General features: G+C 39.8%; 2 protein-coding genes across 17 annotated transcripts in view; both read left to right on the top strand.

Annotated features, from left to right (window-relative positions):
• The window catches only part of LOC311253024 (inositol polyphosphate-4-phosphatase type I A-like), a 45,664-nt gene extending 30,922 nt beyond the window's left edge, over window positions 1–14,742 (top strand). For 8 of the 15 annotated variants that reach the window (XM_084346727.1, XM_084346729.1, XM_084346728.1 and 5 more), the window contains 9 exons: window positions 46–78; window positions 1,048–1,220; window positions 1,825–1,948; window positions 2,040–2,107; window positions 2,216–2,415; window positions 2,499–2,596; window positions 2,731–2,843; window positions 2,998–3,152; window positions 6,017–11,848. In XM_084346727.1, coding sequence (XP_084202853.1) covers window positions 46–78; window positions 1,048–1,220; window positions 1,825–1,948; window positions 2,040–2,107; window positions 2,216–2,415; window positions 2,499–2,596; window positions 2,731–2,843; window positions 2,998–3,152; window positions 6,017–6,197 — 1,145 coding nt within the window. In that variant the 3' untranslated portion in view covers window positions 6,198–11,848. Of the gene's footprint in view, window positions 1–45; window positions 79–1,047; window positions 1,221–1,824; window positions 1,949–2,039; window positions 2,108–2,215; window positions 2,416–2,498; window positions 2,597–2,730; window positions 2,844–2,997; window positions 3,153–6,016; window positions 11,849–12,773 lie in introns of those variants that run through there. The other 7 variants (XM_084346721.1, XM_084346720.1, XM_084346731.1 and 4 more) reach the window with 3 other exon arrangements.
• A 199-nt stretch (window positions 14,743–14,941) lies between these two features.
• LOC311253244 (D-beta-hydroxybutyrate dehydrogenase, mitochondrial) lies at window positions 14,942–18,297 on the top strand. 2 transcript variants are annotated; one of them, XM_084347068.1, is made up of 5 exons: window positions 14,942–15,142; window positions 15,631–16,056; window positions 17,130–17,282; window positions 17,376–17,509; window positions 17,756–18,297. In XM_084347068.1, exons 2-5 carry the CDS (start codon window positions 15,702–15,704, stop codon window positions 18,119–18,121), a joined length of 1,008 nt encoding a protein of 335 aa, XP_084203194.1. In that variant the 5' UTR covers window positions 14,942–15,142; window positions 15,631–15,701; the 3' UTR covers window positions 18,122–18,297. The 2 variants fall into 2 exon arrangements, with proteins under 2 accessions (XP_084203194.1, XP_084203193.1); XM_084347067.1 differs by having other exon boundaries at window positions 14,943–15,142; window positions 15,646–16,056.
• Window positions 18,298–18,367: the final 70 nt, after the last annotated feature.

Genomic DNA, 18,367 nt, shown 5'->3' with positions numbered 1-18,367 from the left:
GCGCTCTGCTAATCATGCATGTTGCACCTCCATCCCCTCTTCCAGATGGAAGCCCCAGTGCTGAGGAGGCGTACCCAGGTAAGAGCTGCTGTCCCACTCATGCTTCTCTGCCTCTGTCCTCAACTCTCCAGGACTCCACACTAAGTATCTGATTCTTAAATTAAATTCTGGAGGAAAATAAACCTGTATTTAGTATGTAGCAGGTGTTTTCAAAACTAATAATAATTTCCATCATGAAAGAGCAACCTAACACTCATTTATAGCTTGAACTCTCACCCGTCACAGATTCTTAACCCAGGACACCCTTGAGATTCACATATTTAACTACAGTTCTGCATTTTTTATCACATGTTCTGCAAACTCTACACCCAGTACACCATTTCTGTATCTGCTCAAGCAAAGAAATTATCTGTATCTGACCATAGTCTGTGTGCAAGGGTCTCAAACTAGGCTGGACTAACAGGATGTTGCTAATTTAAAGGAACAGCTCACCCAAAAATGATTATTATCTGCTCACCCTCATGCTGATGGAAAGTCAGGTGAAGTTTCGTAGGCCACAAAACATTTCTGGAGCTTCACAACAAAACAGCTTTGCAGCATTCTCCTGAACAACTGAAGTAGCTGGGGACTTAAAAACACTAAAACAACAAAAAAAAAACACAAAATGTCATAATTAACAGGTTTTTGGTCTGCTGAGGGACTCTTTAATGTGTCATTTCTTCATCAAAGCAGTTTGTTGGAAGTGGTCACTTGTTGAATAATTCCTGAAAGATGTCCAGTAGAGAAATATAGAATAAAACCAAAATAAAACAAAACATAACTCAACTTGTCCTGGAGCTTCACCCAGTGGATCACGCTTTTGCTTCCCCTATCGTCTCTCTGTTCCGTCTGTTTTCTGTCTCTGTCTTAAAAGATCAAATCTAACTTATAAATTCACTCAAAAATGACACCATTGGTGCTAAATATGACTTTAACTGAGCTGCTATTAGATCACATCAGGTAAATCTCTCTCTAACTACACTTTGTGTCTGTATTTGTGTTTCCCAGGCGAGTGGAGCGAGGCGCTGTACCCTCTCCTCACCACGCTCACAGAGTGCGTCGCCATGATGAGCGACACGGCCAAAAAGTCAATGGTCTTCCTGCTGATGCAGGACAGCGCCCCGACGATAGCCATGGACCTGTCGCTGCAGTACCGCCGCGATGTCGTCTTCTGCCAGACGGTCAGCGCGGACACACCGAGCTGCATGACATTTACTCAGCATTTGCATATGTACATCCAGGCTGTTAGCTGTTAGATCATCTGAGAGTGACTCACAGCTCATAAATCTGTAAATATTGCAGGACTAGAAGGTGCAAAGGTCCACAGCTCTGTGGCTTGTCAGTGTTTATATGACTATTAAGTGCTGTGTAAAGGGAGAGCGAGCGAGGAAAGACAGTAGGATAAAAAAATCAAACAGTGTGAGACAGAGAGAGAAGGGATTTCTTCACTCCTACTCTCCTGTGTTGCCGGCATGAACCTGAGAGACGTTTCAGGTCTTTAAAGTTAAAAAGAGGACGTGTGCCCAGAGGTAGTCGAGGTAGTGGATTTTCTTTTCTTGCAACCTTTTTAAAGCCTCTTATTTTTAAAGTTTTGGCTCGGTTACAGAAGCAGTTATATTTACTCAGGAGGTTTACTGTAGATGCTTCAGACACGGGATCTCTGCAGTCTCAGGTTTTTTTTTCAGTTAAGCTATGATCACGTTGGCAGTAAGCAGCTGTAATTGATGCCGGGACACAGTCAGACAGCAGAGCTGATGCTAATGCTGATGTGTGTGTGTGTTGCAGCTCACCGCTCTCATCTGTGGCTTCATTATCAAACTGAGGAACTGTCTCCGTGACAACGGATTCCTCCGACAGCTCTACACCATCGGCCTGCTGGCTCAGTTTGAGTCCCTGCTCAGCACCTACGGTACAAACACACACACACACACAGGTTTCCTTCACTGTTACACCCCCTATAGGTTAGAGAATATGACGTGTTCTCCATGTGTGGGTCCCAGGAGAGGAGCTGGCCATGTTGGAGGACATGAGCGTCGGCATCATGGATCTTCGTAACGTCACCTTTAAGGTAGGAACACTTAATAATCCTAATTTTCTTGTAGGAATGTAGGAATTTAAAGCTGTTGTTTTTGCAGCAGCTGAACTTTAAGATTGAAAAACTCTCCGTCTCTTCCAGGTGACCCAGGCCACAGGCAGCTCCGCCCCCGACATGCTGCCGATCATCACGGGGAACCGGGACGGCTTCAACGTCCGCATCCCGCTGCCGGGAACCATGTTCGACGCGCTGCCGCGAGAGATCCAGAGCGGCATGCTGCTGAGGGTCCAGCCGGTGCACTTCAACGTCGGCATCAACGAGCAGCAGACGCTGGCTGAGAAGTGAGTCCGACACACAATTACACAGTTTCAGCAGATGAATCTAGGCTGGTCTGCAATTTAATGTCTGTTTCTCTGTTGTTCAGGTTTGGAGACACGTCCCTGCAGGAGATCATTAACCTGGAGAGTCTTTCCAGACTAAACTCGTACTACGAACAGTTCAAAGAAGTCCTGCCTGAGGACTGTAAGTACTGAAGTGTCCTCGAGTTCAACGAGGAACAACCTTTCTCAGTTAGTGCTTTTAAAACAAAATTTAAGAGACCCTGCAGATAAAACCATTGTTTTTCATGCTCTGTTCCATTTAACATCCCCCCTCAGGCCTCCCGAGGTCTCGGTCTCAGACTTGTCTGCCTGAGCTGCTGAGGTTTCTGGGTCAGAACGTCCACGCCAGGAAAAACAAGAACGTGGACATCCTCTGGCAGGCGGCCGAGGTGAAGTTTCTGCTCTGTTACACAAACAATTTAATATTATGTATCATACTGTTCATCAAAATAGAGATACTGAGCTGATACCCACAATATTCTGATACTTTAATGTCAAACCGTCTATCCCCAACTTCAATATTTCTTCTCCTCTCCGTGTCAGATCTGTCGCCGGCTGAACGGGGTTCGCTTCACCAGCTGCAAAAGCGCCAAAGACCGCACGGCCATGTCGGTGACCCTGGAGCAGTGCCTGATCCTGCAGCACGAGCACGGCATGGCGCCGCAGGTCTTCACGCAGGCCCTCGACTGTATGCGCAGGTAGGACGCCCTCACAGTGCCTGAATGAAAAATAAGTATATAATCCTGAGAGTCATACCTGAGCAAAAAACACATCCGCTGATCAAAATCTTTAAAAGCAATCCAGAGTCCGGAGGATGTTTTGCCCATGTATGATTTGAGAGCTCACTGCCTGCTTCCTCTGTTAAATCAAACGGATGTAGAGTTGCTGGTTCGTCTCAGAGACGACACTTGAATATTTTGAACTTCAGTTGGTCGCTGTCTTCACCAGACTCTTGTCAAAATTTGTTCATGAGCATCGACTTTCTTTCCTGGAAACTGTAATGTGACAAGAGTCTGGAGAAGAGAGTTACCTAACTGATATTCAAGTGACTGACTGAGTCTGTACGTCTTCTTGTCTGTTACGTCCGTCCATCCGTCTACACAACACTGTCTTGTCTTTCTGTAAAAGTAGCTGACGCTTTCACACAGTCTGAGTCTGAGTTGCGAACAGGCTGGCACCGTATTTTTCCTTTACTTGTATTTCTTTTCACTTTCCTTTCTTTCATCCCTCCTTTGATTTTTCCTTTCCTTCATTCATTTGCAAATTATGTCTCACCCCCCTCACTAAGAGAGTCTAAGTAAAGATTTACTGCACCCCAGGTTTAGTGAAATACTGCCTTTTAATTGTATTTTAAAGGTTGTTGCAACCTGTTTTTCTGCATGGGAAATTTGGCTTGCAGCATGGCACAAAACATACATACAAAAGCAGACACATCCATCAATAAACCAACATTTTGAAAACTGACATATCAACTTATAAAGAAATGCATAACAAGAAAACAGGAAGAATTTAAACGGATAGAAAACAGGATAGGAAGTTTGGGTTTTATTTGTTAAAGTGTTCAAAAAATACAAAAATTCAAACAAAGGAAAAAAAACAAACCAAATATGAAAACTTGAACATTTCCAGAAAGCAGCACGTCACGTAAAAATGCTTTCCAAAACGTGTTTGACACAAGTTCGTGGTCTGAAAAAAGACCTTTACTAACAGAAACAAGATAATCGATACCATAAAGACAGCAGACGGATGAAATAAGGCATACAGGGGATTTATATTCCCACACAGAGCTTTATTGATATCGATCCACAGTGTTACAGCCTGCTGCAAATGTGATTTTGTTCTGGAGGACAGAAACGTCTCTTTAAAAGTCTCTGCGGCTCTCGCAAACAACATGAAATATACATTTATACTCGAGTGTTTGTATCTTTTTGTGTCAAAAGATTTGTGTGTTCAAAGTGGAGTTTCTATGTGACTTTGTGTTGTAAATACTCTGTTGTACAAAGATGTAATCACACCTGTCTCGTTTGTACTTGTGCTCAATAAAGTTGCACTCCCACACGGATACTCGCATGATACGACATCTCTTCACCTTCTCCTTCCCCCTTTTTTCCTCTCTTCACACCTCTCTCCCTTCTTCCCTCCCCTCTGCCTCATCAGCCGACGAGCATGAATATAGTTTTTTAGATTTATTTCAGTTTTGATTGAGCTTTGATGCATGTTGGATAAAAGCTTGGAGATATTGTACCCATTCCCTCCAAATGTCCCTTTCATTATCCAGTATCCCCTCTTATCTGAACATTAGTTGAGAATGATTTAAGTATATGCACAATACACCCTTGAAATTTCAACATTTTGAAGTCTGCACCAGGTACTTACTGCATGTTAGCCTTTGTTAGCATTAGCATACTTGTAACAGGGTGATAACTTTGTTGTAGCTTGCAAAAAAATGTCCAAATCTTGTGTAAAGGTAAAAGTTCCTGATCCAGAGTGCTACTTAATTCAAAATTAAACTTAATTCCTTGAATTTAAAGGGTTTTTTTTCCAGTGTGCAATCATGTTGGTTTTCCCGCCATTTTACTCTCCGTTGCTTCCTCCGTTCCTAGCCTTAGCATACTTAAAACAGAGTGCTAGCTTTCTCGTTAGCTTGCAAAAAAATGTAAACGTTTTGAGTGCATATAACTTCAAAGTTAAACTTAATTCCTTAAATTTAAAAGGTGTTTTCTCCTCATGTTGGTTTTCCCGCCATTTTACAATCTGTTCCTTCCTCCGTCCCTAGCATTAGCATACTTCTAACAGCATGCTAGCTCTTGCATTAGCTTGCAGACAGATGTAAACCTCTTGTGTCTAAAGTTCCTGATCCAGACTGTAAAATTATACTTAACTCCTTAAATTTAAAGGGTGTTTATTTCCACTCATGATTGTTTTCCCGCCATTTTACCCTCCATTCCCTCCTCCTCCTTCACCCCATGTCTAACAGTATATAAACATGGAGAGCCATTACTGTATTTTCTTATCTTCTTTCCTTTTCTGAAAGACGTCTTCCTTAATTTTCTCTTTTTTCTCTTTCTCTTTTTCCTCCTCCTCTGTTTCCCGCCTGTATGACTCGTTTGGTACGACTGGCTGATTTTATTTGCGGGATGGTTTTTTTTATTCTGGTTGTTTCGTGATTCATTTTTCATTTGTTGTTGCCACCATGTGATTTTTACTACTTTAACCATTTTTTGGAATATCTTTATTTTTCTGTCACACCATCATCATGGTCGTGGCTTCTTCTCTGTCATTGGGATTTTCCAACGGTATCACGTTAATTTGCCATTTCATGTCCGTGCATGCATGTGTACATGCCATCTGTTGATTTTGGCCTTCTTGGCGCCACACGCTGGCCGCTTCCTTACTCTCCTGCCCTTCTTGCAATCTTTTATTTTCCCCCCAAATATCCTTTTATTTCCTCCCTTCCTCTTTGTTTCTTCCTTCTTCTTCCTTTCCTCACCCTTCCCTTCCTCCAACCTTATTTGCCGCTCCACACCTCCTCCTCTCCCTCCCACCTCCTGTGACTCGGCAGCATTGGGACGAGGGAGGGGGTGATCCAGAAGAACCTGAGCGGCTTGCTGCCGGTGCGTGACTTCCGGCTGGACCCCAGCCTCCTGTACTCGCTGCCCCTTCTGGCCCTCAGCCCGAACCTCCTGGTGGTGTGGATCTTCCTCAGCGTCGCCTATTTCCTGGCCAAACTCCGCTGCAGCTGAGCGGCCGTGAGCCGGAGCGACTGACTGTAAACGTAGCGCAGGAGTCGTGGGAGTACTCCACGCCGACTCTGAGGGTGTTTCTGAAACTGTGCCACTGTCCTGTGAGTGTGTATGAAATTCATGCACACTGTCCCACCCTGACTAAGGGCTTAACTCAACCGATGCCCCATTAACCAAGGACCAGGCCCCACCCTCCTTCTTTTGTTTTTTGTTTATGGACAACTTTTGTTTCCAGCTTTGAAAAACTGCACATGTTGGACCTGGAAATCTATCAAACATGATTATTTTGTCTCAGTAAAGGTATGATGATTTACTCTTCATAGGTTTGACATCAAGACTGCATCCACACTGAGCTGGCTGAATCTTAAAATGCAGGTCACGTGTTTGTCGTGTTTTCCTGGTGATTTTCGAGATCAGCACAGTCGTCAGAATGAAATGTTGGCATTGTACATTTCACAAGTATTTCTACGATATGTGAAGATGGTACTTGAGTTGACTTGAGGAGGTAATGGTTGTGTTTGAGAGAGGTACAACCAAGAAACAGGGCAACTACAGCAAAACGTCAGGACCTTTTGTGGCAACAAAACTGAGTATTTTAAGCCAAAACAAAGTCTTTTCCTGACCCTAACAACGTGGTTTACCAGACCACGAGCGCAGGGTAGTCACATTATAATACTGAAAGCTTCAACATGTCCCACGTTTGCAGAATCGTACAGTGCCAACATTTATTCTGCTGATATGTTGCAGGAGCATGTGGTTTATGATATTAAATAAGGGATATCAGACCTTAAAGGAGTATTGTTAGTGGTTAGCGCCATCTCGTGACTCGATCTGTGCGACTTCTCTGCATTATTCGTCATTGTGTAATTGTGAAACACAGGTCAGACGTGACACCTGAGTTGTGAATATGTACATAAAACAAGCAGACTTGTATATAAATCTTGCTTTCAGGAGAGAGTTATTGTTGATAGTAGCCATTATAAAGGGAAAGTTATAATTTAAGCTCTGCACAAACAGCTAAGCTTTTTCCATTTATCGTTGTCTTCCATGAGCTTCTGCACCTTACGAGCAACACCGGAAGAAAGCTTTTATTTTAGTGCCAAAGTTCAGTAAGATAACTTCGGCTTATATATATTTTTTCAGGCAGTATTTTTGCTCTTTTATTGTTTCGGTCTTCCAGTTTTTTTGCTTCTACTTCAGCCTGTGCACTTTCCAGCAGATCTGGGTCACTTATGATGTCTCACTGACTCTGTTTACCAGTTTTGGATTAAAATTATCCCAATTTTAGCCTTTATTGGGACATTTTAACCTGCAGTAATATATATATATGAATTGATTGAATAGACTTGGATTAATTGAGGACTTAAGTGTCTGAAGACTGTATTTATAGCCCTGTTTTCTCAGAGATACATGGACTGAACTCATGTTAACACCTCAGCCAGATTCAGATGATATCAGCTCCAATTCAACGCACATAAACACTATTTTCCTCTTTTCCCTGATAAAGAAAGGAGTCATCTGCGCCCCCGTATTCATTTGGTGTTTTAAATACCTCACATACCTTGTTGAGCAAACAGAACAAGAGTAGGAAGTTCAGGGATCAGCATGCATGACTCATTTCCTAAAGAGGAGTCATGTGATTGAAGGACAGTATGTGCAGAAACTGTACAGACAGATGTAATATTTGACCTCATCATGGGAAGTGTGCAAGAAAAAAGAGGAAAAATCCTCCACAGCAGGGTCCCCAATAAACAATACGATCAATAAAAAGTGTAACAGAGCAAACAACAAGTTTCCCTTCCTCTCTAAACCCACACAGGTGATTTCATTTGGCTGATTAAGACCTCCGCTCAGGACTGTGTGGGCAGGTACAGGTTGATTCAACCTGAAGTGACAACACCTGTGTGGGTGATGATGCAAAATCAAAAGAACAGTCAAAAAAGTGCAAGAACAAATATTCAGCTCTCGTAGACAGAAAATCACACTGGAGTCTTATAGTTAACAATATAAAAAACGACTATATAATGACATCTTTTGTAGTAATTTAGCATTTAGATTCTACGCCTATGAACTCTTAAGTCATTATCACCTCCCAAAAAAAGAAAGTAAACAAAAACAGTAACTGAATAATAACAAACATAAAAAGGCTTATTGGTCAAGCTTGAGCACCCACTAATAGGATGCTAAAGCTATTAGCTTAACAGCTACAGTGAAGTTCTCCAATCAAATGACTGTGTACCTTCTTCCTAATGAGCGTTTAGTGTCTTTAGCTCATTGTTTTGGGGAAATTACAGCTCGTGTTGCTCGATTTGTTGCATTCTAGTACTGATCCTACAAAGAAATTGCAATGAATATTAACACTGGACCTATATTTAACAAGATATGTGGCACACTACAAGCGTTTAAGCAGTGTGCTAACAAATATCAATCCAGTGGTAACCTCCAAACTTCATAGCGTCCACACAGTGTTGTTGAAGTTAGCATTTTCCCTGAAAACACATTATTTTTTATCTCTACATGGTCTTGAGCTGGCTGAGGTATTATTTCTGGGGTCAGTTCATTTATAAAAGCAGTGACACGTTTGACGTTGTCAGTGCTTTCATACGTTTCACTCTCTGAGATTGAACGTCTGCTTTCACCTTGAGGGCCGTAGCAGCCAGCGATGGCACTTTTCAGACACTTTGATTGGTCCCACATAAGATGCAGTCAGTCAGTGATTCAACCCACATCTGCTCCTCAGCTTCTCATGCCGATGCAGTGAAGATCAGCTCTGTCTTGCCAGTTGACAAAGTTGAATCTTGTTGTTTTTTAAAGGATGCAGTTTCTAATTGGCTGATGATAGAATGTACGATCATAGGATATTCAGGGGAAACGTGTTTGAATATGCAGTGTAGTGCTGTCGTTCTACACCCTTTAGAGCATTTATGTGTACCAGTTTACATTTCTTCAGATGTTAACTTTGTCGTAACAAACTGGTAAAGATCGCAGCTAGAACAGTTGATATTAGCTTTATAGAGTCTTATTGTGTTGAGCTGAGGCACAGATTTTATTTGATGGATGACTTTAGTCTGTTTGTAGTGACGTTGAACAAACGAGGAACGCATCCATGCTCGTGCCAAATGCTTTAGTCAGGTTTTTATCGGTTTAATTCAGATTTGTCAGATCTGTGTGTAAAGAATTTAAGCCAGAAAAGATTTTACGTCATTCTCTGAATCTAGTCTACTTCTGTGTTAGTTTATATGTCCTAGAAATGAGTGAAAACTAGAAAAAAGATGACTTTGAAATTGCTTGTTTTGCTGACCAACAGTCCACAATCCAAAGATATTTAATTTATTTAACACCTACAACAGAAGATTTAACATTTCCATAAATGTTGAATATAAACTTGGTAGCTGACATTCAAATACCTTGTTTTCCTCACTAACCCACCCAAATCCAAAGATATATAGTTTATTTACCACCTACGACAGAAAGTTTAACTATAAAATGTTAACGAAAAATTGTTAGCTGACATTGAAATTGCTTGTTTTGCCCAACCAATGGTCCAAAATCCAAAGATATTTAGTTTACTAACATATAAAACAAAGAAACCAGCAAATTTTCACATTCAAGTAACTGAAACCAGTTAATTGATCGATTACCAAATAAATTTGAATTGTTTTCTTTTCATACAGTTTCCTAGAAGCTTCCTAGCATTTGTTTTTTAAATGCTAAATACCAATTAAACAATTATTTTAACAGTTACAGGCTCAAAGTCATAAACCAGCTGCTATACACATCAGTGCTTTTTAACCCTAGATGATATTTTCTGCTCAAGTATAAAAATTGAAGGACAAAGACTAATACTGAAATACTAAACCATTGTTCAGGGAGGGACAGGTTTGGTGTTGACCGTAGAAAGTGTGGCAATGTAGGAAATGAAAGAACTCATTCCTTATTGTACAAATGTGGGTGAAACCAAAAGGTGAACTTCATCACCTCAGACAGTCGTGAATATGATTTTATCAGACAGGAACTGGAGGCTGGACTTGTTGTTGTCTGAAGCGCTCCTCAACATACCTGAAGAAAAGAAACCACACATTGAAAACCTGCATTACAAAAATCAATATCTTTGCCTGTGTAGCTAAACGAAAGCACCAGTCGCCTCCCCGGCGGTTTCGAGGCTCCATCTCATTTAGATCGACCCAGTAAGGAAATGGATCAGACCAAAAATAGCCTCCTTTGGGAGTTTATCGTGCTCTGATGACCCCTGAACATTCAAACACAGACTACAGTATAATGATCCCACATACAGTAACATCTCTTCTCTGTTTAAACAGAGGTGAGGGATGAAATATCAAACAAGCCTCAGATGAGCTGGTTGGCAGATTTTATTATCTTTGTAAAAGGAGAAGTTAGCTGTTTCCACTTGTTTTCAGTCTTAAGTTAAGCTAACAAGGTAATCAGCTGCTAGCTAGCTGTAGCTTCACGTACCCATAAAACTTCACACAGGGGGAAACAGCTAACTAACTAAACTCACTTATTAACACTTTAATCTGTACAAAACCCAAAGTGTAAAAAAGTTTTGTGGTTTTACAAGCTTAACGTTAGTGTAATGTTAGCTGGTTAGCTAACGTTACGCTAACGTTAGGCTTCAAACAGACATGGTATCAATCTTCTCTTAGCAAAAAAGTGAATTACCAAACGTCACAAAATGTTTAACAACTCCTTAAAGTTATTATTCACTACTGATTATGTTCGTCTACTATTTCTCTTTCAGAATATTATGCATTTTATCAGCTTTTGAGCTGAGAGACAGAAATTATATGTTGAAGTTATATAAAGAAATCTAATAAACAAATATATATAATAAACAAATAGCGTAATCACTGAGCAGCAGGGATGTAGATGAATGTGAAAATGTGCTTAAAAAGTTCCAGTGAAGTAATATTTAAACACTAATCCCCCGTACGTGTAATTATGTTAAAGTGCTTCCTAAAGAGAAACGTCTCAATTTAGCCTTTGTTTAGTTTTATTTATTTATTTTTATTTATAGACTCCAGATGTATCAGAGAATATATTTCTATTGCTGTACATAAACTGTATTGAAATGCTTGTATTGCCTAAATGCTAACGTTTGCTATCTTGTCTTAAGTTATTTCCTAGCAGAGAATATATATACAGATAAATATATATATGAAAAATACTATATACGATGTGATTACAATGCTTGTGCCATGTCATGCTGTTGTCACTTTATATCACGGCTCAATGTGTCTGTGTGATACGTTGTAATACGCAGATTTATGTTATAGTTTGTTTGTTTTTTTGGTCTACCAATATTGAGTCATACAGCGCGGTTGTTTGTTTTTAAAGGTATTTTAATTCTAGTTTCTGACAAAGACTTTGACTCACATTGATGTAAAAACCCTCCACATACAGCTCACAATCAAAAATGATTTATTTGTCTTTATTTTTCCTCGTTTGACGATCAGCGCTTCTCCTCAAAGACTCATCAGCAGTTAAATGTCCGAAAGCTTTAGCCTCTCCGCGGCCCGTGTTGCTCCAAATGTACCACAAACCCAAGAAAACCTCCAGTCAGTGTGTCCCTGAATGCCACACTCCTGCTGTAATAAACGTTTTCTGCCTCCACCTGCAGAATATAAAACAGACTTTTGTTTCTTCTTATCGTCTCTTTGCATCTCAGAAACATCTTCTTCCTGAACTTTAACTGCTTTTCCTTCAGCTTCTCTTCGATGTTTGTCGACTTGTGTGTGAATGTGTTGCATGTTGTCTCCAGTGTTGTGTTCCTCAGTTTGAATAAGTCTTCACTGACCTCCTCTGGCAGTCAGTCTGCATTACAGCAACCTCAGCAGCTCTGGTTCAGTTTATTTTCTAATAGTTTCTGTCCAACATTTGCAGGTCAGTTCACTGAAGCACATATTTTTATCAGTCCAACTTTGGAGCAATTTTACATTCCTTAATTGATTATGGAGGCTTAAATGTTAGCAAATAAATGAACGACAAGAAAAAAGGTTAATATTTACAATCTTTTAAGTCCCTGCTTTGTAAACATATTTCAATTTACTGATGTGCAGTAGTTGGACAGAAACTATTTGGAAATTAAGCTGCAGTCACTCATTTCAATTTAATGTCCTGCTGAGGTGAAGTTAGACAGAAGCTAGTATGAAATTAAAATGACATCATCAGCAGATATTAGGCTTAAAACATTCGAAAGTTTCCTGGAAATGTATTTAAGAAACAACTATTTATAACTGCTTGTTTTAACATTACATAATATTATTATTAAATCTTGTTGAAAATACATTTTGAGGGGATTGTTGTGGTAATTTCAAAAAGATATTTTAATATGTTTCTTGGTAATTTAAACCTGCTTACAATGACATTTGCAGACCTGTAAAATGAAGTGTTTTATCATTTGACTTTATGGATTACTCGAGCCGAGTCATTTGTTGATTATCGTTGATCAGAAACTCCCCCAGCAAAGAAACAATAATCTATTTCAGCGTCATTCACAACCGATCAATCATCATTTCTGTCTGTGAACCCCCTCTACCCCCCGTTCTGTCTCCTCAGCGAGGGCTGCCGAAGAGAAAACACTGTGAAGAACGTCGGGTGCAGAAAGTACGCCTTTAACTCCCTGCAGCTCAAGGCCTTCCCCAAACACTACCGACCGCCCGACGGCACCTTCGGTAAAGTCGAGACCTGATCGGACCACAGCGAGCTCGGCGCCGGGGGAAAGTTATCAAGCGATGTTATTGGACAGTTTGGCTACTTTGTACAATCAAGATACTGTGTTCAGAAACTGTTATCATGTCTTCTGGTTCAGAGGATTTAGATTAGATTCCTACTGTTTTTAGGTACAGTAGTTGCTCATGACATATTATGCATAACACACAGAACCGAGACTGTTTTCTGTCGTAGCAGAAGTGTAAAGCTGTCAGGTTTTCATTTTTTAGTACATGAACAGCACTGCCTCACCCCTAATCAATCTGATATAATCAGAATCAACCACGCAAACGTTTATCTTCATGTTGTACGATGGAAATCAGGAGTGAAATCATTAAAAACTCTGCATATATATATATATATAAATATAATTGGTAATCCATTGTCAATTCATTACGGCAGACAGTGTCTTCTACCAAAGCCTCACATTAAACCTTTAGGTGATAACATTCAAAGGATGAGCTCAGTGTTATTTTATATTTTTATTATTGTTAACAGATCTCATGAAAATACTACCATCAAGGTTCTCAGCCCGAAACACATCGGTTCTTATCAATGTTAAATATTTAAAAGCAGATTACAGATATATAGTTGATATTTCTAAAACATCAGAGCATTGTAGTTTTTACTTTACTATTTTCAGCCGCGGATGGATCTATGTTTGTAGAGTGCAACATTGTGGCTCATTGATGCGCTTTTAATAGTTTTAAGTTTATTATTTCATTGTTTGGTTTTGGTGTTTTCATGGGAATTTTGCTGACAAAAAAAACTAAATATTGGCCTTATTATTCAAGGAGTTGATAGAAAGTGATAGAAAGTTTTCAGCTCATCATGTATCCTTATATTTCCTTTTTATTTCGGACACACGTGGCAACATTAACATCCAACACCAACGGTCAACCATCGCTACAGTTAAACCCGGTGACTGACGATGGAGCTCACCTGTGTATTCAGCTAACAATAATGTCTTTAGTACAGACGTATAAAATGAAACAAGAACAGGTGAAAAACAGACAAATAGTGCAATGTAATACATTCAAACATTATTGTAAAAAAATAAAAAATAGATAAAAAGTAAAAAGGTCAACACATTTTTACTTTAAAAAAGCAGGAAATTAGTTTTCAATTTGTTTTTATGGAGGATTTGGTCAAAACATTGCAATCTAATACAATATGTGAAAAGACATTATTATAAAAAGTAAATGAATAAATAAAAAGGTCAACCCATTTTTAAAATAGACTTTTAAATGTTTGACAATGACAGGAAATCAGTTTTTGAATTTCCCGGCTCCATGGCGACATGCGGCCTAGTTTGTGGCATTTATTCATATTTTCAGCAATAACACTGAAACATATTATTTTTTCTCTACCTGATTCTGGGACAAGCACTGTGGGCATTTCATGTATTGAGGACAAATGGGGAACTTTTGTTTGTCTTCTGTCACTTACCTGTAGTTATTTTCCTCCCCGACTACCTGCAGTGACCCATCTGTACCACACGGTGGAGTCACTGCTCGTCACCACTTCACTGTGAAACACATCACTGCTCCTTCATATGTGACTTCTGTTGAGGAGAACCTCTTACTGTAACGTGAACCACACTGTCGGACTCACTGCTGATGGCAGTCCTACTGCAGACGACCTACAAATATATGTTTTATGAACCATCAAAGAAGTCCTTTTTTTAAATTTTGTTCAACATGTTTTGACATTTTATTTGAGATTATAAAACCTTTTGTCAATCTAGGAAGGTTTTAACGTTGCTGTATATTCTAACTTGTCAATATACGAAGCTGAAATAAATTTAAAGGCTTTGTTTTTGTCTCTTTTTCAAAATTAATATCAAACATAATAGAGATTAACAGCGATAACTGAGTCGTGGACGTTGTCACAGCTGTGTTTTTCTGTGGGATTAAATAATAGATAAACCTTTTTCATTTAAATAATCTACTTTTTTATTGTCAATCTAGAGTCGTTAGGGCCACCTGTGGGTCGTTGGTCAACCCGACCTTCATATGTGTTACTAGTGCTAGGTGAGCGCCAGGTGTGAATGGTTGTTAAGCTGTCTGGGGAGGTTTTAGAGGTTCTGACAAAGGTCCAGTTTGGGTAGCCACAGGTTTTAAGTGCTCCGCTGATGTAATTCTCGGTCTCGGCCCGGTGGTTTAAGGTTCTGATGACCTCCAGCTTGAGCTCCAGTGGGTGATGAGAGACGAACAGTGAGTATCTGATCTGTGAAGTAACAAAAGTCTTCATTTTTGACCGCTCAATCTACTAATTCTGACTTTTTATTAAAGTTAAGATTTAAAATAAATTAGCAGACTTTAAATGTAATAAATGTATAAATAAGATGGCCGTTAACAGACTGTGTCAGTGTTGCTAACGTGTTGATGTTTCCCTGCTCTCCGGTTCCCTGCTTGTTAATTAGTTATTTTTGGAGCGACTCTTTTATAATTTTTGGGTCAAACTGAAATCATTCTAAAAATCAGTTTTCTTAAAAAAGAAACAGCTGGAGGCGTGTTCACGCTGGGTTTTCCCCATCAAAATAATTTCCAGGGAAGTTTTGGCCCAACATTTCCAGTTAGGAGAAAAGACAGCTGATGTTTTTCCCGTCACATGAAAACCTGAACAAATTGAAAGTAACCCTCACACGTCTCAAGGAAAAACAAACCGCCCTCACAATGAGCTGCTGCCATGTTGTGAACAGGCTTATATGTTGCAGTCTGCAGCACTTGTCGACAGTCCTCGGACACTGTGGTTCACAGACGCTTCGCCAGCATGTCCACGACTTTCCTCATCGGCCAAATCATCGGCATCGTCTCCATCTCTGCCTTGCTGATCCTCGCCCTCGCCAAGCTGGTTTCCCGCCACGGCTGCAGCCATGTGCCGGACGGTTACGGCTACGCCGTGCTGATAACGGGCTGCGACAGCGGCTTCGGACACCAGCTGGCTCGATGTTTGGACCACAAAGGGTTTGTGGTCTTCGCTGGGTGTTTGTTTCCAGAAGCAGCCGGCGCCCAGAGCCTGGTCAGACAGTCTTCCAGTAATCTGAAAATCCTCAAGCTGGACGTCACCAACGATGAAGACGTTCAGCAGGCTAAGAAGATTGTCCAGGAGAGCCTGCCAGAGAAAGGTGAGAGTTTAGCACGCTGTAAAAAATGACCCAATGTTTCTCACAGTCAGCTTTAACATGAAATGTTTGAAATAAGTTATGATATTACTTCTTAATGTTATTGTGAAGCAACTTGCAGTTTATATTTTGGTTTGTTTTTTAATTGTTTTTCACTGTATAATTTCATAATTATGACTTGATCTCATCATTTTGACCAAAAAAAATCTTGTCTTATCTTAAATTTCCAAATTAAGTTAAGTAAAATGTTGTAGATCTATCTAACCAATTTTAATATTCCTAACTTTTCATCCTTCCATAACATTTATAAACTAAATCCTAATTTTGAGATAGAAAGTCAACATTTTATCTCTTAATGTTGATTTACCAACTCACGTTGTCTTATTAGTAACTTTGTTTTTGTTATTTCTAAACCTTGGAAACGGTCCTCCACATAAATGTCTTATTACATAACATTACTATTTTCTATTTAACTTACCTTTTTTTGTCTAAACGATGCTAAGTAGCACATTTGAGAAACTAAGAGAAAGTAAGTAAGTAGCTTATTATCTAGATTTTTTCATAATTTTGATTTACAATCTCAGAGTTATGACAATCTCATAAGCTTTACTTACCATTAGTATATTTATATTTAACTTACCCTTTTTCGTTACTTTTTCACTGGCGGTTATGGACTTCCATAAATAATTGGCATTAAAACTAAAATGATACTAAGTATTGATATTGAGAAACTAAGACAGAGAGTAAGTAACTGCAAATTTGAGACTTTTTTCTTAATTTTGATTTACAATCTTATAAATTTTACTTACCATTAGTATTTTTATGTAACTTACCTTTTTTCCTGGCGGTTTTCAGACAGTTAATATTGTGACTCAAATTTACACTCAAACACATTATTTTGACTGTAATTTGTTTTGCGGATTTGCTTTGAATAGAGTCTTCAAAGAGTTTATTGCCATGTAGTTTGTATCCTGAAGCTTCATGACACAAGATGATTACATCAGACACAAATTTAATTATTTAATCATGGTTGCATGTCTGTTTATTCAAACATAACTGTGTGTTGGTGTTGCCAGGCCTGTGGGCGGTCGTAAACAACGCTGGAATTTCCGACTGGGCCGAGATCGAATGGAGCACTATTAAAGATTTCCGCCACATGGTCGACATCAACCTGTTCGGCTCCATCAGGACCTCTATCGCCTTCCTACCTTTGGTTCGTGCCGCCAAAGGTCAGCTCAAAATTCAGCCCCATTTCACCGTTACCTCCCGTTCTTATACTGCAGTGATGTCGGTGTATAAATGGATGTTGTTTCCCGCCACAGGTCGCATGGTTTACATGTCGAGCATCTTTTCCTTCTTTAACTGCCTGAACATGGGAGCATACAGTGTGTCAAAGAGAGGACTGGAGGCGTTTGCAGACTGCCTGAGAGTTGAGATGGCCAGCTTTGGTGTGAAGGTACCGCGACATCGCACACACCACGAACAAATCCTGTGACACTCCGATGCATAAGGCGTTACATTGTGAGGAAGTCTGTGGCAGGAGGTCAAACAAATTCTGAGCTCGCAGGCTTATTTTTCAATTAATGGCGCTCATTCAGTATAAAATTAACATTACACTGTGCAATTAGGTGTGTAGTGCAGCAGTATGTCAGGCTCTGCTTTCTGTCAGTCAAATGACACTTTCTTGCTTTTCCACTTTCAGGTCAGCATCATCCAGCCCGGTAACTTCGGCCGAGCCACCAACATCCTGAGGATAAAAACAGGTTTTGACATTTGGGAGAAATTAGACGAGGAAAGAAAGAAAGTTTTCAACCGACAGTACGTCGAGCTAGCCAACGAGTACTTCACGTCGTCGTGCAGGACGGGATTCAAGAACCCCGACGTGGTTGTCGACGCCATGATGCACGCCGTCACGTCCGCTCAGCCTAAATACAGATACCTGCTGGTGTCTATGACGGACATGTTTTTCTTCAAGCTCTTCCCTTATCTCCCCACCGCCCTCACTGATGCTGTGTTTTCTCTCAGCTCAATGTACGCTAGAAGACAAGAAATGCTTTACGCTAAATAAGAACAGCAGTTCTGTTCACGTTTTATGTGCTTTTATAATCCCTTTTGTAACTCACCTCTCAGGGAAAGTACAAATGTAACATAGAAGGTAGAAGAAAAGAAAATGTTTAATTGAATCTGTTATTAACTTAAAACTGTTATGATGTGCATATTAAACTAGTTTCATTGAGACAAAAACTGGTGTATGTGTGTGTGTGTGTCTTTATATTTCTGTGTGTATGACAATAAACAAACTACCATCTCTATA

Source organism: Pagrus pagrus (assembly GCF_965226575.1).
Source record: "Pagrus pagrus genome assembly, chromosome: 24".
In the NCBI taxonomy this organism is placed as follows: domain Eukaryota; kingdom Metazoa; phylum Chordata; class Actinopteri; order Spariformes; family Sparidae; genus Pagrus; species Pagrus pagrus.
The sequence above is the reverse complement of the archived record's forward strand: the minus strand, read 5'-3'. Positions and strand labels throughout refer to the sequence as shown.

Excerpts from the sequence above, each read along its gene's own strand:
- LOC311253244 (XM_084347068.1), top strand. The coding sequence starts at position 15,702 with ATGTCCACGACTTTCCTCATCGGCCAAATCATCGGCATCGTCTCCATC. Across the intron at positions 17,283-17,375 it reads TTTGGTTCGTGCCGCCAAAG|GTCGCATGGTTTACATGTCG; the intron begins GTCAGCTCAAAA and ends TTCCCGCCACAG. Across the intron at positions 17,510-17,755 it reads TGGCCAGCTTTGGTGTGAAG|GTCAGCATCATCCAGCCCGG; the intron begins GTACCGCGACAT and ends TTCCACTTTCAG.